General features: G+C 37.5%; 1 protein-coding gene across 2 annotated transcripts in view; it reads right to left on the reverse strand.

The window, feature by feature from the left end:
* pkn2b (protein kinase N2b) overlaps positions 1-25,914 on the reverse strand; it is a 63,730-nt gene that overhangs the window by 32,222 nt on the left and 5,594 nt on the right. For both annotated transcript variants that reach the window (XM_067459560.1, XM_067459559.1), the window contains exons 2-3: positions 12,699-12,999; positions 1,809-1,963 (exon numbers count right to left, since the gene is read on the reverse strand). In XM_067459560.1, coding sequence (XP_067315661.1) covers positions 1,809-1,963; positions 12,699-12,999 — 456 coding nt within the window. The remainder of the gene's footprint in view (positions 1-1,808; positions 1,964-12,698; positions 13,000-25,914) is intronic.

Here is a 25,914-nt window from a genome sequence, read left to right on the forward strand (position 1 = left end):
CAATACACAACAATTTTTTTTTTTTTTTTTTTTTTTAAAGACAGACATCTACAACAAAAACTCACGTCCGCAAAGTGCCGAACACTGGATTTTGATAGCTAAGATAGCTACAACCCATTAGGACTAAGGCTGTTGCCCCAGCTGTTGTCGTTAATGCAGATTCAGTGGCCCAATGGGTTATCTTTTTTGTTTGTATTATGTGAAGTTTTTCAGCAGTTGCATTATTTAAACATTACTTGCACTTTTACAGAAGTATAACTGCAACTTTTCAATTTCTTAAAAGGCTGGTTTTTGGATTAAGTGTTTTTATTATTCTTTTATGTATTAAAGGGGACTATTTCATGACGGGTATGTTTCGCTTTAGATCATTGTTTGTGTTTCTGAAGCTCTCAAGAATGTGTGCAGCGCTCACTTGTAGCCAAAAACATGGAAAATGGTACTACATTTATCGCCCTTGATATCGTCACTGCAATAAATACCAGAACAGAATTTTTGTTGTCTATATCGCCCATCCCTAGTTGGCAACACTGAGACTAATGCTGCGTTCACACCGCACGTGAATGATGCGAATAAATCGCGCTATTCGCGCGAAGTTGGACGCGTGAACAATTCTCTCACCTGGGTTGATGAGCCCTGAGCTCCGGTGATCGCCTGGGTCTCACACCTCCGAAAACACCAGATCAAATTTTCAAATAGGAGCTCTCTTAATAAATAAATCACATATTTGAGTTTTAAACAACTACATTCTCGCCTGAAAAACTATTAAAACTACATTTTGTGAAACAATACAGTAGTTTTTTAAATTACTCTGGCCTCGGGGTTCCCCTATGGGTTTCCCATCCGTCACTTCACCACGTGACAGCAGTAAGCAGGCTCCTCATTGGTTAACGTGGCGCGAATATCCGCCAAAGTTCAGATTTTTTAACTTGCGCGAATCACGCGTTCAAAACTCTCAATTCGCGTGATCATTGCCGTGTCATTCGCGCGAATCGCGCTGCAGAATGCCTATTCGCGCATTGACTTTACATGTAAATCACTCGCGCGAATCGCGTCATTCGCGTGCGGTGTGAACGCAGCATTACGGTTTGAATGCGACGCACCAAGTGAGTGAGTGAGTGTGTGTGTGTGTGAGTGAGAGAGAGAGAGAGAGAGAGTGTGTGAGTAAGAGACGCGTGAAAGGCAGAGGGAGAGCTAAGGAAATGCAGCTGAAAGAATATGCGTGCGTCTTTTAAATGAAAAAAATGAATGTTGAAACGCAATATGTGCCGGCCGGTGCTGATTCTGTGGCGGGCCGTCACAAATTAGCATTGCCACAGTATTTCCTGGATTTAGTCTGTCTTGGTTTTTTTTCTTCTGTTTCTTCGTGAAATCAGATGGACTGGGAGGTGAGATTAGATCTCTGTGTGGAGCATATCGGCTGTTGTCAGACTCAATTAATGGCAAAAGGAATGGTTGGAAATATAAAATATATAAATAACTGGCTCTAAACAATTTTTTTTGTTGTTACTGAAAATACAAATGTGCCTACGACTTTTGCACAGTATTCAATAATGCTGTTTGTTGCAGAATAATGGCCATTGTTCAGGTGCGCTTTTTAAAATTTGACAATTTTTTCACAATTGCACTTTGTAACAGTAAAAACTAACAATCAAAGAAAATACAAATGAAAGAAACTACCAAAAATAAACCTCATCCTGGCCATTCTTTCCAGAGAATTTATGTCCATCAAAGTGATTGTTCTTTTCACAAGTAAATACGTGAGACAACACAACCCACACACCACAGTTTCTCTAAAGGCAGGCTACTACCTTGGAAGAGCCGTTGGAATACATTTGTATCATATTTTCCGCTCCCTGCTTCACTTTGAGCTCGATGTCGGCCTGTTTCTTCAGAGCAGCCAGTCGGCTACTGTTGGTGGATGTCCGGGCTTCACTCTTGGGGGTGTCTGGGGTTAATGGGTACTCTGACATTGAACAAACACAAATCAACATCAAAGAGTTATTAATAAAGCACTAAAACGACAATAAATACAGCATGTTTGAAATGTTGCAGAAATTACAACAACTGTAAAAACATGGCCAGGAAATGCACATAAGATCGGCAAAACCCCAGTTGATCCTTCAGGGCAAGAAGAAATGGTAAATGCAGGATGGCTATCATGAGCACAACTTTTTAGTAAGCCCCAAACAAATACAATGAGAAAAAAATGAAATGTAGCTGATGATGATGCTAACAGTCTGCTTACATGTTTTTGATTTAAACCTTTAGAGAGCAAGGCTTTCAATTAAACAGCAAAGGGTTCACATTATAGCCAATTCTGGCCACCTGAACCACCTACTTCTCCAGAAAGAAATTAACTGATGGAATATTCAGTTCTGCTTGTGGATATCTTGTTCAATTGCCTCATAAATGTCTCAAACTAAACTAAGCACCTCAGACGTCAGTGTTTAAACTGAGGATGAAGAAAAAAACTAAAATGATGTTATAAGAGGTTTGACAACAGAAACAATACTATAAGAGTAATCTTAGGATATATTTTAACAAAGAACATTTTACCTCCAAGCCAAAATTATAACTTGTTAAAACATGTAGCCATATAGTATGAGGGTGTTTTATTTTTATTTTTTTTATTTACCTTTAGTGTTTGATGAGTTGTGTAATAAACAAAAATGACAATGATATAATGACACCCAGTGAAGGACTTGTGCAGGCAGGAAAAATGCAAATGTTCTCTCAGGTGACACTGTGCCAGTTTCTCAAAGACTCTCTGTCAGAAAAAACTAGGCCATCATGGAAAGACTTGCACAAGATTGAGCAAACACAAACATGAACTGAGAACACCTTAAGAGAAAAACAGAAAGAATGGGGCAAAACTGGATAGTCAGTATTAAAGGTTCAGCTTTTTCTAAACAAGGAATAAAATAAAATAAAAACTACTCAAATTCACATACAATTTAGAACGAGAAAAAGGCAAATGGTGAATGGCTAACTTTGTCACTTTCTTCCCCTCTCTTGCTCTCCCTCACACACACGCACACACACAATATACTTCAGGCTTGTTTTATGATAAGCTGAGGTTCAGAATGATGAGATCATCCACTCATGTCCTGACAAGAACACTTAACCACAAATTATACACCTGCAAATTTAAGGCAGAATCCCCGTTTCTGACAGAAATGTCATGACATAAGACTAAAGCAAAACACAAATATGAATAGGCCTGCATCAACCATACGATAAAATCGATAATTATCGACATTGACATCAATATTTGATTATTGATAAGTCACATCTGTGCTCTGTGCTCAGAGATATGTCACTTTAGAGTAGTGAATAACTAGCCTGACAAGCCAGACCCACATCAAGATGTTTGGACACTCGCGGGCAGATTAGATTTGCTGCTGCTAGGGTGCGTCTAGATTTCTAGGCTAGTGAATAACCCCTTTTACAGACAAACCAGATATTGAAAATAGCATAGGACATATAGTGAGCGACTGCAGGAAAGGTACATGATCCCAGTTGTCTGAAACATAGGAATTTATATCAATATTATATATGACGTCTTACTTTGTCGTGCAATGATAGATGTGTTTGCTGTTTAATACCTCCGACAACTGTTTTCCTCAGCGCATATATCTAACATTTTATGGTTATATCTGTAAATGTTAGAAAGTCCCATTATAATTTCCTTTTTGAATATTCTGGCAACAAGTAAGTCTTGTTAAACTTCACAGACATCAATGAATGAGTCAAATAAATGCGTGTCAAACAGACAGTGTGCAGTAGAGCTGAACCGCAATAATTCTGATTAAATTATGTAACGGAAGTAATCCCAGTTATGAGAGCAATAAAGGCACTATTGTTGGTATAGCCCAATAAATGTAATAATTACTATGTTTAGATGAGTCAATGTGCGTGTTCTTCAAACCTTATGTTAACCTTTGGGCTTTTGCTTATTATCATTTTGAATTTAGTTTTCATTTCTGCTTTAAAATAGTAAGCAGTCGCTTGTTTTTAGGTTCAGTATGTAATGCTTGTTTTTGTCCCCCTTTTTTGTTTGTTTATAAATGTACAGCATAGCCTACATAAATACATTCACTTTTTTTGTTTTCATAGGCTTTATCACACATTGTTTGGACGACAGTATTGGGCAGGATATGGAATAAAATGATTTAAAATAATGTTTGAATATTATATAAAAAAAAAAAAAATTGTTTAAAGGGTAAATTCACCCAAAAACAGAAATAATTTTATATTTAGTCTGAGAGCGCATGGAAGTGTATGCACACTATACTGTCCCTTTCCAGAAATGCAATACAAATATAATCAAAGTAATCCATATGTGACATCAGTTAGTTAATAAGAATCTCTTGAAGCATTAAATACATTTAGGTCCAAAAATAACAAAAACTACGACTTTCTTCAGCATTGTCTTATCTTACAGGTTTGTTTTCAATCGTCAAATAAAGATTCAAACGGTTCTTCTGTGATGATGAATATTTGTAACAGAAATAAAAACGTTGTAAAGTGGTTTTATATTTATACTTTACATGATAACTACTCTCTCTGGCTCAGTGAAAATTTGACGATTTGAATGTGCCAGAGTGACTTTGTCAAAGTTTTATTAGAAACAGGAGAATCGTTGCCATTTAGAAATGAGATTGCATGGTTGTTTGAATTGAGATCGCAAACTTTTAACAATTAATCATGCAGTTAGAATTAGACGTTGTAATTGAAGAAATCCAACATGGTTTAGATCAGATTCAGAGGGCTCACAATGCTCAGCATAAACATTCTCCAAGTCAGGAGCTGCAGATGAATCACCCATCCATATTTTTTTTCAAACTGCTGGTCCAATGTGGCTAAAGCGTAGTAATATATAGGTATAAATTCCTTTTCTATTGATTATTCAATAGTTTAATATATTATATTAGTATAAAGGTTTATACACGCTAGTATCCATATCAGAGTCTGAGAGAAATATTTTCATTGAAAGCACAGTATGTAAGTTCTGCCACTAGAGGTCCCTTATTTATTATGAAAAATATGAATTTAAAGTGAATGAAATATCTGACGATTTCAATGCATGTGTATCAACTGAATTTAAATATTTTGTATAGATTCACAAAGAGCATAAGATTCACAAGAGAACATAAGCTTAGTCTGTTTAAAAGATATTAAAGCTTGCATTTGTATTAATACATTTTAGGAGTGTGCATGAATAGTTGAATATTCAATCTTTAAATAATATTTAACATTTCTAATTTTACTGCGTTGCAGAAAATAATTAGCAGCAAAAGATGGGTCATTTTGTAGAAAATTTGTTTCACTACAAGCAGCTTTAATTTTGAGCGGTATTGGATTTACTGCATCAGCTACATGTCACTTTGCTCAAAGCTGATTGGTCCAGTTTTGGTTTGCGATCTCCAACCCAGAATAAAATCTGCTCCAGCGCAAGTTAGCCATGTAGCGGAAATTAGCGAAGAAACACCACTTAAAGACAATCCACCTTCTTGAGCCTGAAAAACTTAAAGTTTGCTCAAACTAGGGCTGGGCGATATGATGAAATATATCGTCTGGATGATAGAAAATGTCTATCGTTTTATATAAGGCTCTATCGCTTACGCCACGATAAGGCGTTTATGGCAGAATTTTACGTCGAGATGCACCTCACGCCACGGTATGCCCATGCACGCTGCAATACATAAACAAACATGGAGAAAGACGGTAGTAGACGCGGTTCAGACCAGGGTAATTCTCAGAGTAATTATGCCAGAGTGGTGGCATAAGCACTCAAAACAAACTTCAGACACAGACGCTGCAACGGGCTTTTACGCGTGGCACACCATATAGCCATATATTGAAATATTTTAATGGCAGGTGTAGCAGGGATGGCGAAAACTAAACATTTTCTTGACCGACCACTGAGCCTCATTAGCCGGTTGAAACTGGTTAACCGATTAGTTTAAAATATGCTGCACTATTTGAAATAACAGCCGCGAGCCGCGCTCCCTCTCTCTCTCACACACACACACACACACAGGCACTGTCCTAGTGCTGCCGCCTCCCTTCCACTTACGTCACTTTTTTTTAAATCCCCCACAGCGCGAAACACGAGTCCCGCAAACGCGGCGCCGAGGAGCTTGTTTGTAATCTGAGGACAATGGCTCATTCGTTTTGAAGTGGTTTGGGGAACAAGGTAATCTTGTTGAAAATAAAAGCATTTGTCTAGCGTAAGAAGCTCATTTGAAACATTGCCGTGGCTCATTTAAGAAAATGACAGCTCCGAAGAGACGCCGCTTTAGTTCGAGGTAGTGCTAACAATAATAAAGAAAGACGATCAACACCTTATGTGTTACCACTGAAAGTTGATGTAATATATTTCCAAATGTAAGCCCATCTTATGCGAAATGACGCTTCATACTGTCGTCTGCCCTGACTCTAATCTCGAGTGTTTTAGCCGGTTTACTTTTTGCAAACCTTGTGAGCACGCAAACCCAAACGCTGTGACCTCGCGCCAAATGTTTTATTGGTTTATTAAGTACAAACAGGCGAGTTATGAAAAATTGAGTGCGAGGGATATGTTCACTTCACACAAAAAGATTTTGGAATGAGATGGCTAATTGCAGTAGCGTTTAGTCCACTGTATAATAGCCTAATTTAGAGATAACTTTTTTTTTAACCGACAACTTTGATCGGTTAACGTTGATACGGTAAACCATCGGTCAAACGGTCATCGGTTAACATCCCTAGGCAGGTGTTAACTTTACCAGCAGTCTTGCTTTAAAAAAAAGGTTCTAAATAAAATAAAAATGTAGTCCATACTACCTTTATTTGTTTTGTATATCATTTCAAACTGCATTTCCACATTGCAATTTTGTATAGACTATTCATAAACTGAATTAACAGAAAAATTGCTATATCGTTATGTATATCGTTATCGGGATATCAAATGAGCTATATCGGGATATGCAATATTGGCCATATCGCCCAGCCCTAGCTCAAACTAATCTCAAACTTACCTGGGTAGAAACTAGGGGTGTCAAAATTGCTCAAATGATGTTTGAATATTCCCTCAAATTTTTTTTTTTTTTAATTATTCAAACTTTTTAGTTTTTTTTAAATTCGAATATTAATTTTCACATTTAAAAACTATTCAAATATATATTTGAATTTAGAATATTTGTTGACAGCCCTAGTAGAAACTGAAACCTGCTTCAGGCCTCAAGACATTCTATGCATAAAACTATAAACAAGTTATTGCAATCTGGCTAAACAATTAAGATGGTAATATTGTGGTTTTATGTAGCACTTGTGGAACTGACCAGGAAAAGTCTCACATTTGCCACAGGTTTCCCCAATACTAAATGCCAGGAAAGACACACTTCCTGTCCTAATTCTCCTCTAATCCCTCTATCACCCTCCCCCTCTTGGAGATGGGCAGGTTGCTTGTTCTAGACCAGTAAAAACATGCATTTAAACACACCATACAATAAATGTACGTTGAATTGAAAAACCTAAAAGGAGTCAAATGTTTTGGTTTGATCCGTTCAAGAACAATATCTATGACAATAACCATAAACAATTTTAAAAACCAAGAATTATTGGAATCACTTTCACAGATGATGAACAATAACAATAAAAAGCCAGTCACAATACTTCCTACTTTAAAGCATGTGCTTTGAGCATGTTCATGGAACATAACTGAAGTGAACTTGGAACAAACAAGTGTCTAAGTTCGTTGGTGTAGACGGGAATATAGTTATTTTAGTTAATCGCTCTTGGCCTTAACCAAGCATACAGCTGGCCTTAACCAAGAACAATACAACTGGTGAGACAGTAACAAATGCATGGGTATACAGAAAAACTAAAGACATGATTCTAAATGCAACAGAAGTTCCCTGAAGCACTACTAAAGAAAAAAACAGCTTTGTAATCATGAGTCCACATTCATCATTTTCTGAGTCCACAAAGAGTCACAATAATATATGTCAAACCACAACGCCATGAGCATAATACAACACTTACACAGAGAGAAGCAAAGACAGAGACACTCCATCCATTCTTGCCATATTGTTTATTTGCATTAATTTATAATTAACTTGGCAGGCCAGCCATATTATACTACTGTAGTATTATCAATAATAAAGTTCACACACAGGGAAATAATAAAGACAGCCGCATACATAAACGGTGTTCTTCCTTCCGGCTCATGGTTCAAATAAGTAACAATATAAAAAAATAAACGCAAGCCTCTCGAATAAGCAAAAGAGCAAATACAAAACTATCTATTTTGGACAATCCCTTAAACCCCTGGCAAATCATTAACACTGTTCTGTGTTGTGATTTTTTTTCCAAGAGTATATTACAGAGTAACATCCATGTATAACTTGTTTTGGATACAAAGCCCTTGTACAACATTGTACAAGCAAAACATTGCTGTGGTTGTACCAAGGTAGAGTCAATGACAGTATTAGCCTGTAATAACATGGTGCTTAAATGCATACCATTATACTGATGACAAGATGTACCATGTTATTTTTACAACATGGTTCAAAAAAATGGTATGGTACTACCACAGTCCATAATCATGCTATTGCCATGGTATCATGCAAGATATGTATTCAAGGAATTACATTATTTAGTTCCTAAAGACAAATGCAGACTAGTTTTGCAACCCATCCTTGCCACACATTAGTTTTAATAGCATTTAAAATTTAGATGTGTACGACCGCAATAGAGTCTTTGATGCATTGTGTCAATCTATCGCTTTAAATCAACTGACTAATTTTTCAATTTAAAACGTTCCTCACATGGCATTTAAAAGATTTAATACAATAAACATACCGTATTTTCCGGACTATAAGTCGCACTTTTTTTCATAGTTTGGCTGGTCCTGCGACTTATAGTCAGGTGCGACTTATATATCAAATTTAATTCATACTGACTGACAAGAATAAACATATAGCCGCGAGAATGCGCTCTATGCTGCTCCTGTAGCCTAATATTTACTTATACACAACAACTTAGAAAGACTGAACACAAACAAAATGCTCCCATAAAGAAAATCTTATTCTGCAAAATACAAACAGCATGTAGTAAAACATGCAGCGGAGAACGAGTCTCACAGCGTTCGTCTCGCGCGGCTGAGCCTCTCCCGGCAGAGAGTTCAAGCCTCTGTGGACTCGTTCCTTCAGCTCTGGCCATCTTGCTTACAGTCCGCAAGTAAATTTCTTTTTCTTCTTCATCACAATTAAAGTAACCTCTGCTTTTCGCCAGTCCCTTACAAGTTTCTCACTCACTTCAAACTTTCTTTCTTCTGCTCGGGTTATGCAGTGAAGCGGGCACGAGCGAGTGCACGCGAGCAGGTGGTCGCATGCGCGCGGCTCCAGCTCTGCCCTAATGCGACTTATAGTCCAGTGCGACTTATATATGTTTTTTTCCGCGTCATGACGCATTTTTTGACTGATGCGACTTATACTCCGGAGCGACTTATAGTCCGGAAAATACGGTAGGTTATTTCTGCTGTTTATTACTATGGAGTTTTTAAAATCATTTTTAACTTTACTATCTTTCGCACGCAAGTTTAAAATAATCTGACTGACCCACCAGCGTGAGTTTTTCAAGGTGACCGTTATTTAGAATGTACCGTTTTGTTGTTTCCATGGCGACGCAGCTGTTTTCATTCCCTTTTTTATTAAAAATATTCTCAAATCTGTTAACGGAGCTATATGCCCGCTGGACGCCACCACGTTAGTTTGTGCCACAGTTCAGAAAATTAGATCTATTGGATTACAACACGAGAATTCATCCACTTCTCCCGAAATACATGAAAGTAAGTGGCCGGTGGATGGGAAAAAGAATAGAGTAAAGTTTAAAGTTACTTACACAATTTGTATCTGATATGAATAAAAATTATAATGGAAAGGATTATTATATGTATTGTTTTGCTGGTAATGTAGACTATGCATGTTCCGTACACTTTTAGCCGTACACCAATGACAACTCCTCCGTTGTTGAGCCAGACAAACATGTTTGTGTGATCATTTACTGGGTCAATACCCATTGGACAGTCCACACTTTCACTGATGTCTTTTGGACCTATAGTATTTGAGAAAAGTGGAGAAAAGTACCTCCTCCGCAGGTGTACGGAAGATGATAAGTGTTAACGGTGTTCCGTACAGGCTTATAATGTTCCATACAGAGTGAATCAGTTGATTTCAACTGCGAAAACGGACATTTATCTGATCAATTCTGAGCAGTTTGTTTATTTTAACTGTAGAAAACAATTTAAAATGAATAATAAAAGGTGAAAACCTTATTTGGTTAAAATGTAAGTTAATTTTAAGCGTTCAATAAGCGGACCATGCAAGTTAGGCATGATTGTGTCGTAATATTAATTATGGCATGCAAGTTAAGCATGAACCATGTGAAACACCAGGGAATAACATTACCATATCTTTCTGAAGAAAAAGAAATGCAAACAATATGCATTGATTTAAAAAATGTAATGATGAACTATTGTGTAAACTTCAAAACTCTGCCCATCTCAGCCTGAGGGTAGCCAAGCGTCATCTCTCTGAATTTGTCATTTAAGAATTCCCATTTCAAAGCATTTATTCAACAAAAGGTCATATATTTAACAATTTGTGATAATATTAATTTTTATAAAGACTGTAATACTGTGAGAAGGATAAATTAACTCAAAATGTACATTTTAGCTGCTCTCGTTATCTCCCCACACAAGCTGCAGTCTGACGTGCAGCTTTCCAACGGTCCAATTTTAAGCGCAGTGGGCACACCTAGCAAATTTACTGAAATCTCACTGGAAGGCCTCAGTGGGGTCTTGGTCTTGATCGGGTGTGAAAAAGGGAGAAAAGAAGAAGACACAGATATATATTGTTTATGTATGACCAGGCAGTATTTACTCAGCGATCGGCCATAAAAAATAATCTGTACAAAACATGGTTGGTACAGAACATGGTTAGTCTACGTTACTGTATTTCACTGTCTGAAACCTAAAATAACAATGCGGCTGAAAACACTGAAACATTGTTTAATATGACAAACACTGAGCACCAGCCAACGCACGAAAGCACATTTGAATTTAGCAGTTGATCACAGGTGTGATTGTATGCTCCAGGAACAAGCCAGAACTGATCACACCAGTGTGATTGACCGTGCAATAAGGTTAAACTTTTTTAATCGATTTGAAAAAGATGGTTCCTCAGATTGAATGACTTAAAAAATGAATCCCCTTTTTAAAGCAACACTGTTACTTTTGGCACTATAACGGTTAATAAACAAAACTGCATGAGCTACTTCTCTATTTTTATCTATGACAAGTCACGCAGTAGGGCTGCACGTTTTCAAGTTTTTCATTAACCGTTAACCGAGGCCCTTAGTGGTTAATACTCGGTTAACCATAGTGTGCGTCAGGGTTATTATTTTTAGTTTATTAGTTTGACGACCGCCATCTCCGTAGTGAACGCGCCAATAGAGAGAAATGCACATCATGGATTACATAATCAGAGAGTAGCCTATTTCTTTTCGTTTTAAATTGTTAAAAGACATTTCAAGCTTTCTTAAGATATATTTCATGTCTGTGAGGCGTACGCTGAGTTTCGTTAAATTAGGATGAGATGCGCTCCAGTTCATGAGCAATGGGAGTGGCCGCGAGGGCGCCTGCATGATTAGGTCATGTAGTAAAATATGCAGCCGAGAATGATTCACACAGCGTTTGACTCGCGCGGCTGAGCCTCTCCCGGCAGAGAGTTCAAGCATCTGTGGACTCGTTCCTTCAGCGCTGGCCATCTTGCTTTCAGTCCGCGATTAGCTTTTTTGTTTTCTTCATTACAGTTAAAGTAACCTCTGCTTTTCTCTAGTCATTCACAAGTTTCTCACTTCAAACTTTCTTTCTTCTGCTCCGTTATGCACAGCGCGTGCGGCTCCCGCTCTGCTTCTGCCCTAATGCAACTTATAGTCCAGTGCGACTTATGTTATCTTCCTCTTCATGACGCATTTTTTGACTGATGCGACTCATACTCCGGAGCGACTTATAGCCTGAAAAATGCGGTAAGCACTGCATTGCAATACTTGCATTTTGCCCCGTCACTCTCAATTTTAAAGTGCTCCCACGCTTTCTTTGCCCGCTTAGAAAGTTGGTCATGACTTCTTCTTGTGGATATTACAAATGTCTGGGAGCGCTCTGGCGGTCTCTAGGGGTGCAAAAATATATTACAACTAAATTCAAAGCACGTCATTGACGCTACTTAACCGAGAAAAATGTTTCACTAGGTTACGCAATTTTTAACGGTTAATCAGTTAACCATGGACACCCCTATCACGCAGGTACTGGGCTACTCCGCAGAGGTGGCGACACGACCGGTTTAAAATAGTCTGAATATATACACATATTATAAGTGTACCAAAGTGATTCAGGATAAGACAAAAACACAGTTTGGAAAATGGATTCATGATGTCCTCACTCATATACATTTTGTAAATTGAGCGAATAAATATGGGGATATACATTTAATAAAATGAAAAGGCTGAAAAAATAAAGATATATCAATCAGCCCTAGTACTATGACCAAAAAAAACAAAACACTGCTGGTAACATTTTGGTACAATTTTTTCAAAGATTAAAAAAAGCTAAATAGATATGGATGGAGATGAAAGAGTGAAGTCAGCCATACCTACAACCTCCTCTGGGTCCTTCACCACTATGTGCGCGTTCAGTTCCTGAAGCTCCTGATGCAGTTCCTCCACCTTCCTGTTGGACTTCTTAAGCATGTTGTCCACATAAGCCAGACTCTTCTTATCTGTGGTCACTTTCCTCAGGTTCTCGGCTCCTTCTTTGATCTTCAGCTCTTTGCGGATCTCTCGTTTTATCTGATCCTTGATTTCATCCAATTTTTGTTGGACCGTAGTGTCTGAAAGGTCCAGATTATGGCCGAGACCCAAACGATCTGAAACCATCTGACCCCGAGTGTCACCCTGAGGAGCAGGAGAGAGAAAGAGATAGCAGAAATGTTTACAATTATCCGAGGCTTTCATAGACATGGAATGCATCCTGGAATGTAGCATCATTCTCAAGATGCAACGCAATGGCAAGTTCTCAAAATAATAAGTGGTTTGCATTCTCTGAGTAATATCCTTCTATGCTGCAGAATGATGGGAATTCACTTTCACATACACGGCGGTGGGTATGACCCGGTTCAGGTTGTTATGCAATGGAATAAAGCACTAGCTAATCAGCTTGAGGAGGCCCGGGGAGCTCACAAGAACAATGCAACACCTTCAGACAAGCACAAGGGTCAATGATAAACAAGAGTGTACATGATTAAGAAAGAAAAAAAATACATGTACCAACTTTTATAGAAATGTAGTTTGGAGTTAGAAAAGCAGTTGGTTTTATTAGTTTTTTTTAATTTTCCACAAAGAGTTTCCATTTAATAACTAAAAAAAAAAGAGCCATGTGGTGTAAACACCATTCAAGCCCAAAATAACTTGCACCTTTAATACAAGTGAGTATACACAAATTTAATTATCTTCAAAAATATGTTTAATATATTTTGCACATATAATTAGGGCTGCAACAACTAAATCAACAATGAATTTGAGTATGTTTTTGCTTGCGCCATATGTCTTTTACATAAGACCCATAAGGTTCAATCAATGTATGATATTTTAAATGTTTTATTGATACTGACACAGTCATGGAGGTCTGCAGGGGTCCTCTGTATGATATAATTTTTTTTTAATGTTTTTTTGTTGGTGGTAGTAGTGTTTTTTTGTCCTGAATGTGCCACATGACTTATTTGGCCGGACAAAGTTATTTTAGAAATAAAAAGTCCTTTGGTTTGCTCAGTTGGGGCTTAACCTTAAAACAATTAAAGGTGTCATAAACTGGCTTTTTTTTTTTTTTTTTTTTACTGTTGTCTGAGGTCAACTAATGAGGTTCGTGTGGTTTTTACATTCAAAAACATCATAACTAATAAGTAATAGGCTATTTTCTACACTGGTTTTGAGGCTTCTCCAAAAACGCTGGGTTTTGGTGGGCGTACAGCACTGAAGACAAAATTTGCATATTTAATGAGCTTAAGCTCCTTATAAAAGAGTGAGAGAGAAGCCACCAGAATGATTTTCTCGATCATAGGGCTTGTAAACGTCTTTATCAAACAAACACAATGTTTTATTTCTCATCGATCCGCGATTGATTGGACTATTACTTTTATATTACACATACCCCGCAAGATCGGACGATATAAGCATGAACTGCGCGCACACACATACATGTTCGGTGCGCGTTCGGTTCTTCCACAACCAGGAATAGCGCAATATCTTAATCTTCCTTGATGTATTGTTGTTGACCAGCTGCTAGCACGAGCCCTCCATGAGTCGGTGGGCGGGGCTACTGAACTACATGTGCTTATTATTCTGTATAGGCAGCGTTTCGTTGCGCACTGACATCAGTAGAAGCACAGGACCGTTTGCTGAGTCTGGTGTCTATAAAAGCTTTTCTTTGACTAACAAGGAAGTTTTCAGTTCTGAAACTTAGAGGATATTCTTATATTACCATGACATTTTATATCAAAAGCTCAAGGAAAAGTTGATTCCTCAATTCATCACCCCTTTAAAACTCAGAAAATCAATCTCACAGTACTGACACTATTCGATAAGAACAAAAAAACTAAAATCTGAATTGAGCTGAATAAATGTCATTATTGTCTTCTGTAAAGCGGTTTTAATGCTGAAATTTAAAGGTCCACTGAAATCAAAATTGAAGTTTTTTATCTTTTAGTATGACTGTGTTAGCCTTAAAGTTATGAATAAGCTGGTATGTTCCAAAACTACGATAAAATTTGCATTTAGGAGATATAAGCATTCAAAATTTACAGTCTCCCACTTCCGTTAAAATGAATCTCAGATATTGGTGACATCGTCGCAGACTTCACTCTCATCAAATCTTCTGTCCAATCAAAATGCTCTCCAGAATCGAAAGCCCGCCCCCTACACTGCTGAAGCTGCTGCTGAAATCGGTCAGCTGTTCACACATTTACTAATTTCTACATGGTGAAATGCACATAGCACACTATATATGTGATAGGAAACGATTCAGTGTAAATATGCTTTCATTTGAGGCGAATAGTCTGTTTTCACGTTAGTTTCACACACCGCAGCAGTGCACACACCCCAACGGCTCTGGTCTAGATTTAGACTACAGACACGAGAGCGCAGTGCGGATCATATGCGCGGGTCCACGCAGACAACAAACATATCGACCCGTTTGAATTCTGCACAGAATGCTGCATTTCAAAGCGATATGGAGGAGATTATGATGGTAAACAGTGTTAGAGGAAACTGGCTTTACCAAACAGAGAAGGTCCGCTCTTGCGCTCTAGTCAAACTGTACATTAACGAAACGCTATTAGCTGTTTCAAAAAAGGGGAGGAGCTGCTAACAGCTGAAGCCGTTTCAGGGGAAATTACGTCAACACACTGAATAATGCGGCACGTTCCAGAGCACTTCAGTGGCTCTTTAAGTGGTTTAATAGTGAAATTGATGAATTTTGCGCACTTATTTTCCTGTTCATTACTGCATGTCAAATGTGATGACTTAATTTGTAGAAATTAAGTCAAACAAGCTTTTTGCAACAATGAGCATTATATGTTACTGACCCACAAAACAAACGCCAATTGGTAATACATTGTATATTGCAAGCAATGTTGCATTACATCTCATGCACACATAAAAACAGGTTATGTATGTTAGACTGACATTAAGAAACAACTGCAACTAGGCTTGTCAAACGTACCGGTACAGGCACTGCTTTTAAACACTTTTGTTTAAGCACTCTCTGAGCGTCAAAGGTTTTTATTCAAAGCATGTTTTACAAGCATTAAGTTTTGTAGCAAATCACAATCATATCTGTTGAGCATGTTAACGCCATATAATGTCAGAGAGAGGTGTGGGTCAGTAAGTTATGAGTCAGTGAGTCAGAAACTGCTTAACACATCTGAAAACACAAGGTTTTCTTTTGTTCTACGCAAGCCACATGCTCACAAATCATTTCAGTATAACCAACAAAGTGTAAACACGTATGGATGCACTTCTTTGGGCTTCAAATATTGGGCTGCCATTATATTGCTTGGATTAGCCAGGAATTGTTTTTTATGTAACTAATCGTATTAATTTTAAAGAAGAACATCATAGCGCTGCAGCTATCAATTCTTTTTGTAATCAATTAATCTAGCATTTTTTTTGCTAGATTAATAATTACTTTTTTTAATTACTAATTACTTTTTTCTTTATTAAAGAGCAATCCTAAAATATAAGAACTAAATTTTAATGCATATAATTGCCATATTATATTATATAAAAATCTATTTCAAATTACTTTAAAAAGGAAAACAGTTCAATTTAAAACTAAACCTACAACAAATAAACCAAAAACAAACCATCCAACTGCACCCGATCGTCACTTCAAATCCTTTGTTATCGTCATATATTAGCTACACTGAAGTAGGTTGCTTTAAAAAAAAAACTTATTTGGCAAAATTACATTTCTTACAGGGATACTTCACCGCTTTTCATAGTAAACTATGTTATTCCCTTAACTAAGACGAGTTGATACATCCCTCTTTCGTCTCAGTGCGTGCACTTAATCTCTCTGACGTGCGGTGATGATCTGATAGCATTTAGCTTAGCCCACTAAGCCCAGTTCATTCACTATGGAACCAAACAGAGATTACACGAATAGTTGAACGATCAAGTATGATGACAAAATAAAATGTGGCGCTTTTCTAATCGGATTAAAAAGGAGAACTATAATGTATGGCGGAATAGCACTTCTGAGATTACTTCGGACTCGGTGCAGTAAAAAGTCACGGCTGAAAAATCCTCGCTCACATCTCCCCCTCCCCCCTATTGACCGAAATGAGAGAGTGAGGGGGAGATGTGAGGGAGGATTTTTCAGCCGGGACTTTTTACTGCGCCGAGTCCGAAGTACTCTCAGAAGTGCTGTTTATACATTTTATTTTATGTCACCATACTTGGTCGTTCAACTATTCGTGTAACTGTATTTAAATAGGGAAAACATCGAGGTGTTTGGTCACTTCTAACTTGATCTCTGTTTGGTACAATAGTGAATTGTAGGCCTGTCATGATCACAAATTTTGCTGGACGATAAATTGGCAAAGAAATTATTGTGATAAACAATAATATTGTCGTTCTGAGACATTTTCATCTAAAATAATGATAATGGCATAAAAATGCAGGTACGCCTTTTCAAAGTTCAATAAACTTTAATTTCTAAAGACTATTTAACACTAAAAATGGAAAACATTTTAAAAAACCACAATAAATGAACAAAACAACCAAAAACAATAAAAGCATGGACTCTCAGTCTGTTAACAAAAAATGCATTTAAATACCAAAAACAATAAATAAAATGGATGAAAACTGCAACGGATGATTGTATTTTAGGTGCATATTAGAGGGGGGCACGGTTCACAAAACCCACGGTTCGGTTCATATCACGGTTTTAGGCTCACGGTTTTCAGTTCTGTACGTTTCTAGTTGTTTTTTGTCTTTTAATCCAGAAATGTACTTCAGCATATGATATATTAATTATCCACAATTTAGGATACAGTATTAAAAAAAAAATGATATCAGACTAATCATGCACAAACTGAACTTGACCATCTCTGAGGAAAGTGATATTTTGATACAACAAGAGAGAAGACATTGATGCCATTCTTTACATTTATTTGGCAAAAAAAATAGAATGTGTGTTGCTATCTCTACAGGAACTTGTGTGCCTTTTTAGCACACAAAGATTGAACTGAAGAATGAACTTGTGTTTATCAAACTTCAGTGTAGGTTTAAGTCTCGTTTATACACGACGCGTCCGCTCAAGCGTGAGGGTACGCGCGGCAAAAATGACGTCGATGCGGAGTGCGCGAGACCCCATTTCGCTTGCCGTTGTGCACGTCAAACTTTGTAACTATGCGTGTGGCTCCGCAACCGAAGAGCGATGAGTTCCAGACGAATCTGCTGGCCGAGAATGACGTCTCATCACGCCGCACCCGGCCAGTCAACGAGAGAGACGAGGAAAACAAAAAAGCATGCAAATGGCAATTATCGTGGAAGGAAAAATTATCGAGCGATAAATTGATTTATCGACTATCGCGACAGGCCTAGTGAATTGTACCAAACAGTGCGCCTAACGTTGAGAACATTGTAATGGTGTATTCCGAAGATATAATAAAGTATAAAGTCTCATTAAAGATTTCCATACATCACAATGAGGGTGATTCATGTGCAAGGCTGCAAACTCCATCGCGTTCATTAATTTGGAGTTGTTTGTATCTTCTCTGACGCGAGTAGCCTACTCTCGCGAATGAAATGTTCAGCATTGCATCCTGAAGCTCAACACAGTTGTCTTCATTTAAAAATAGCGAAACTAAATGATATTACCAGTGCTGATGCCACTCTATCTCTTTCTCTCGCATTGCTGATGCCACTCTATCTCTCTCTCACACATTGCTGATGCCACTCTATCTCTCTCTCGCATTGCTGATGCCACTCTATCTCTCTCTCTCTCTTGCATTGCTGATGCCACTCTCTCTCTCTCTCCCTTTCATCTCGACATGAGCTGAAAACAAAAGTTAAAGAAGAGCACACATTCATTGCGTTTTACTTTGAAATTAGAAGAAGAATAAAATGTGTTGACTTTATTAAAATCAACACAATGATTTCTCTCATCCACCCGCAATTTTGGGATGTTTACCACCTGAACCGCGGATATAACCAATTCGCTCATACTCAAAGTCCTTACACAAAAACATTTTTTTCTGCAACATCCATGTGTTGTTAAATGGACTAAACGAAGCGTCGAGGCAGATGATTTTGCCTCAAGGATTTTTTTTTATTTGATTAACTCGAGTTACTCGATCAATCGTTTCAGCCTAGTCATATACACCAGAATGGCTTAAGGGTGAGTAAATCATGGGGTAATTTAAAATGTTTGGAACTATCCCTTTAATTCTAGTTTTTGCTCTGGTACCTTAATTGATACAGAGAACTGCAAAATTGTACTGTTATTGGTACCGGCGAATACTGAATTCTTTGTACCGTGATAGCCCTAATTCACAATGCTTAAGCTTACAGCCTTTAGAAACAGTTTGTTCGCATCCATCTAACACAACTCAAACTGCTTTTGCAAGGTCAAAGCATTAAAACAAGTTCAACTGAGAATCATTTTCCACCTTAGGTCGGTTCACAGCCTTGCCTTCTCACTACAGCATGGCCTGCAGTTCTCAAAGTTCACACAAACATGCCTGCGCAGTGAATAAGAAGACCCCTCCTGAGAAAGATTTATAGACATACAGCAAACATGGGGTTTGGCATTCAGAGAGTGTGTTATCAGCAGGGTGGGGTCAGCGCACACAGATCACTGACCGAGGAGCCCAACTGCTTCAAATCAAATAGATGCGGCCACACAGAGAGAAAAACAAGTGGTGTGATTTAAACTAGAGGCTTCCTGAAAAAAGGGAAGTATAAACGTCTGGAAGGTCACCACAAGCTTTTAAGGGCAACAGTCTATAAATCGTAAAGCTATAGACCATATCTGGAAGAAATAAATGTCTGTATCAGTGTGGGCAATTGATTCCTCAATGCACCATGATTCTTCTAGGGCTGGAAAATTATATTTATCTTGATAATGATCAATGCTGATTATGTCTTCAATTACTCTGAATGATGTAAAAAAAAAAAAAGTAATACATTTATAATATATATATATATGTGTGTCACACAGACAAAATAATATAAAAATAAAAAATATTATTTTAAACCTTAAATTAATTATATTTTAAAATTGTAAATGTAATACAACCCAACAAAAGGATAAAATAGAAACATTACACTGTTAAACGTACCATACTTAAGAAAAAACAAAAGCACATTAACTTATCTGAATACTGCAGTGATATTATATTTATACCCCATAACAATTTTCCTTATAGTTACTGTTTTAAAATACAACTACTGCTGTGAAATGAAATGCCTTCATAATATTTTAAATAGTTATTATACATGTTTATTCTTTTTATTTTCGGCTTTTAAGTAACCCAAAGATTCTGTCCTCTATAATCACATAACAAAAAAAGGTAAATAAAACGTGTGCATAGTTTAGGAGCAATATAGAACTAGTTCTTACCAAGAAATAGACGATTCCAGCTGTGCACACAGATCCCAACATTGTTCCCTTTTAATAGCACAAAACCCCTCAAGCAATCTTAGGGAATCTAATATACATTCCCACTCTAAATGTAAAACTATAAAGCAGCACAGAGCTCTAACAAGGACAGCCTGTGAATGTGGAAACCAGTTTTGGCAGCGGAGAGTTCCATTCAAGGTAAGCCTGATGTCGGATAAGCCTTGTGTTAAGCTATTGCTAAATGACGGCAACTCGGACGGAGGTCATGGTGGTCTTAAAATAATGAGGGCCAAAGACAATGCCTTAAAAATCTCCTTTCTTAAATTCAACCAATCAGAACCACACAAAATACTAATTTACATCTGGCCACATTAGAAAGTTGCTTGTTTTGCATGTAGACTAGAAAAGCATAAGAGACAACAATTCCTCACTATTTGGGAAGCCTCCATGAAGCAGGAAAAGGTGTTGAAAAAGGGCCATTGTGTATTTCAGTAGTGCAGTGATGTATAAAGCACAGATCACAACAGAAATCACTTTGAAACCAAACAGGTTGGTCAACGAGGCAAATCCATCTGACCAACTTGAACCCATTGTGAAATCTGCCTGGGTAAATATTTCGCCCTTACACAATTCACGTGATTCCTATTGAAATTTCGGCCACAAAAAAATAAAAAATAAAAACAACTCTAATTGTGACTATACATTAAGGGACACGCATGGACGATTATGCACTGTTCATGTTCATCTCTAATCCAGTCATGTTTCTCACAAAATAAAACTCTATAGTGGATGCTAATTGTTGGAACGGCAGCAACGCTTAATACAAGCCTGCACATTTTCAGGACTCACAGCTGCATGCAGCAACATTATAAAAAATTGTTAAGTCCATAAACATCGGGAAGTAAAAAAAAAAAAAAAAGTCTAATTGAGGCACAAGTTCATATATATTTTAAACGACCAACAATGACTTTAAATTCTTAGTAATACTAAACAAAGGCAAAGTTTGCGCTGGATGCCTCGTAGCTTACACCCACTGCAGCTCCGGTGGATCTGCGGATTAAAGGTCCCATGGAATGGATTGTTTTATTATTTTATAATGTTTCCTGAGGTGTACTTATATTGTTAGTATGGTTTTTACATCAAAAAAAGATGTGTAAAAAAGATGTACAGTGCTGACATCCACTGATAAACTTAATCCTTTCTCTACTAATTCTCTGGGCTGGCAAAGCAGAGGAAGGGGCGGTAACCTTTCCTGGTATGACGTCATAACAGGAGAATTCAAGATCAGCTCATCTGAGCTCTCATTTTCTCAAAGGCACAGAAAGATAGCCAGAACTCGGTTTACACCGCTCAAAATTTCGAGCCACTTGGGGACAACATTCAGGCTAGGGTAACTCATTTTGAAGTTGAAAAACCTCATAAAATTAACTCTTCATGCCATGGGACCTTTAACACAAATCATTTCTCTAGGGCTGCACGATAATGGTTAAAATGAAAACTAAGTCATGGTTATTCTATCAAAAGGTTAATGTAGTTATGGACATTTTGCCTGTTCTTTACCAACCTACACTACACCCAAGGCCTGTAGGTGGCACAGCGACTTCATTTAACCAATTATGATAATTTCGTTACATGGTAAATCAATAAAAAAACTAATGGTTTTGGTGATTAATTAATTTGCAAATGTTTGTTGAACCGTGGGAATTTCTTGCTTTTCAACCACGGTAAGAAAAAATCCATACCGTCCGTCGTCTAATGGATACGTTTATGTCTCTTTCGATTAAAAATAATGGCTAGTGCGGTGGCTGGGATATACATAAACGTACCAATATCTGTTGCCATGATTTTTTTAAATGACTTATTGCGAGAGGAAGAAATTAAGTTTTAGTCGCATAACATCGGTTAATGCAAACAATCATTTCACAATAGTTTTTATCTGCATTTAGAAAACACTGCAAAAGTTTCACACAAATCTGTAATGGAAATGTGGCTAGTGAGACAGGGAAACTTCTGTGTGCCGGCTGTGGAGAGTCATGTAGCCTTGGCTGGCTTAAAACGGAAAGTAATGCAGCTAACAGAAAAGCCAGGAATTGGCACTAAAGAAAGACCACGCCAAGAGCATGAGTCAGTGAATTGTGTGTGTTCGTGTGTGTGTGTGTGGTGGTGGTGGTGGTGGTGGTGGGGGGGGGGGGGGCAAAACATATACAAAATGTACATTAAAAAAAAAAAGGGAGAAATGAAGAACAAAAGGACATTGGCCAAGACTCCGAGTTGGATTTTTCTCCAGTAACAAATGCCCCACCCTGTGAGAAGAACCTGGCTGAGGAACAAATCCACTCACTGCGAACACAGTGCCCACATTGCATAACAAACTGCCATACAGCAGGCAGCAGGTTGCCACATGGCCTGTGGCACTGAGGTAGCAAAGACCTTCAGACCATTTACCGGTACAAGATTTTAGACAAGTGAGAATTTGTGAGAAACTGATTTGTCACTGATAAAGTTAAAGGGAGTTTCAACCCAGGCTTTTTGGAAAAAACGTGCCACCTACATTTTTGCAAAAGACCAAACAACTAAAACCAAGAACACCTATACATATAAATCAACACAGTTTCCAGCTAAAATGAATACAAGTGGCAGTAAAAAAAAACGGCAACTTTGACTCTTTTGCGATTACAGGGGCAGATTAACCATTAATAAAGACTTTTTCTGTGCGTTTTCTTGCTTGCAGAATACTAGGTTATGACCAGTCAAAACACTTCTACAACTGTGCATGATTAGTAAAATAATACATATCACGTAAGCACCATACGTATGGCTTTTCTTAGATAGTAAACTTGCTCAGTAGCTCACCCACTACTGTACTGCACTTGTGTTTAGAGTACACTTTTTTTATTATTATAACACAGAAGAGTATTAATCCTTTAGCATTCAACCTTTTTAAAATAGTCTAGACATATCATATTCAGGACATACAAGTAATATCTAAATAAGCAGAATCTCTGAAATAGCTGTTCCTTAGTGCGGTCAGTGTCGTTTCAATGAGACTCATAGTGACTCAAACAGAGAGAAAGGCTGAAACTGATACAACAGATTCATTCTCTCTCTTTGACATTCAGAGTTCCTCTCAATGAGAAAAATTCAACGATTTGAATGCATCTAAAATGTTCCACCCTTGGTAAGTCTTCTCTTTTTTTTAAAACAGCATTATATTAGTGCATGCACATAACTGAAAATTAGACGTGACCCCAAATAGTCGAAGATTCGTTGCATCAATATGCGGAGCCGGATTTGACCACCGATCACAATCTTCGCGGGTGTTATGAAACGAGTGTCATACCATTTTGGCAATATGGGGGTGCTCAATATTTTAAAGACGTATTGGCATCCAACATTTTTGCGTCCGGTGTGCGACCTCTTTAAGGGCGCTGAGCTGAGCACTGCGCCTATAAAATTCAAACACATTGAATGTACACACACCGATGGCGGCATTCGGTGCCTGTCCGCGGCGACTCAGGAAGTTGTTAAAAATCCTGCCGCGCCACTTTAAGGTTTTATATTAAATTTATATTATATATATATATATATATATATATATATATATATATATATATATATATATATATATATATAATTTATATTATATCTCCCTCAAATCGTCAATGTACATACTGATTTTACCCTGTGCTACAAGATAAACCTATCGTGCAGCTCTTCTGTCAGAAGTCGATTCAAAATTGAGCTCACGTGTATATAATGTGCGCGTCTGGTGGCGGTGTGAGATACCGGAGGCGCGTCGCTGAGCTTTGCGTCCGGTGTGCGACCCCCTTTAGGCACAATCGGCTTAAGAACAGGCATGTAAGCAAACTCTTCTTTTCTTCTGTTCTTTTCTTCTCTAGGCAGGTATATTTTTAGGCTGATTTATCAAAATGTTCTTTTATATATTTGTGTGATCTGTTTTTCGATCACGGCTTTAACATGTTACGAGAAAACGGTTTACGACTGTTTACTTGACCTTTTATTTAAACCTTAATTTAATAAGAAAGCCATTGTCAGTTCGTCTGTCAGTTGGTAGGCAGTTTTGGTCGCTTTATTAAAAGTTGTTGCTGTGTGCAGGGTGTAAAAGAAAATAAAAAAGGGTGTACCCTCCTGCTGACTAGTGCCTTGCCACCTCTTAACCCATTCACACACAAACACATAGATGTTTCGACTATCAGTTGACCATAGAAAGAATGTGTAAATCCTTAGTCGGGGACACCCCTACTGAAAATGATTAAATATAAATAATAAACAAATAATACAATTGAATATTAAAATGCAATTGAAAATATATATTTATAATATAAAATCTATTTTTTTAAATATTGGAATCTCAAATTTTAGTGTCCATGTGTTCAGACTTACTTTTGCGATTACGAAAACAGCACAGAAATTCAAAAACTAAGCTTAAAAACTGGAAGAAAGAAAAGCTCCAACATGTGATGACCTCCACAGAACTATGCTGGAACTCCATGACATCATCAGTGACTGGCCAGTTCTTTGAGACTCCACCCACTGAAGAGAGAGTCATTAGGTGAGCTCAGAGCCAATGAGGGCTTGAGAATCATTCTTTCAGTTTTATCTCAGAGCTCATCCTATTATGGTTTTACCATGACCCCCAGGACCCACAGCAGTGAAAAGACTCTACTCTTACCCATGATGACCTTATCTGCTGCATTGCCTTCACCACGCCGGTTAACTCACACTCACAGCAAACACGTACTGTAAGCCAACAGACCTTGTGCTCCGGCAAAGATCATTTAGGAAACGTCTTGCACAGATTGCTTTATGGAACTAGATTAAAGTGTTGTCAGGTGACTTGCCAAGTAAAAATGAGGATTAAAGGACAGACAGACTCTCCGTTAAATGGCAAAAAAAAAAAAACATTTGCTCATTTTACACGTTGATCAGGCCGTCCCTTCCTGTCTGACCTGGGGGTTCTTAAACAGTATGTGGCTAATTGATGGATGGGATGTATGTTTGCCTAGCAACTAGTTCAGATTTTCAACTCTAAGAACATAAAAAATTGAATGTACTCATTTGAAACAATATTTAATAAACATTCAATCTTTCATAAAGATTAAATAATTCAAACAATTCAGCCCCACTACCTTGTTTACTTCACCTTATTCGCACAAGAGTCCCACGCACCTCATCGGAAACAAATCTAGCACTAGGTTGACCCATAATCCAAGATACTTTTTTTTAGCATTTGACATCGACAGGTAAAACCTTCTAATGAACGCTAGTGGATCTGTTATTATGACATCAGATTTTAATCAGGGATTTATAAAGCACTAAACACTAAATTATATTTCAGCTTTTGAATGTTATGAAGGCAATTATAAATGGAAGGACAATGAATTGGTATCGCTGTTGTTGAGATGCAATATTATTGACATATGCAATATATACAATAGAATAGAAATACAAGTAAGTATAGTTAAGTTTACTGATAAATTGTTATACTGTAGTCAAGTCACCTTTATTTATAAAGAGCTTTTTACAATACAGATTGTTTCAAAGCAGCTTTAGAGGGATAAGAGGAAAATAATGCAACAATGTTTATTTTGCCTGTAGCAGCTTTAAAAGAAAACACTGTCAATTGTACAGCTTAAGTAAGTTCAGTGTTGATTCATTTCCATTGA

The sequence above is a fragment of the Pseudorasbora parva genome, chromosome 12 (genome assembly GCF_024679245.1).
Source record: "Pseudorasbora parva isolate DD20220531a chromosome 12, ASM2467924v1, whole genome shotgun sequence".
NCBI classification, from domain to species: domain Eukaryota; kingdom Metazoa; phylum Chordata; class Actinopteri; order Cypriniformes; family Gobionidae; genus Pseudorasbora; species Pseudorasbora parva.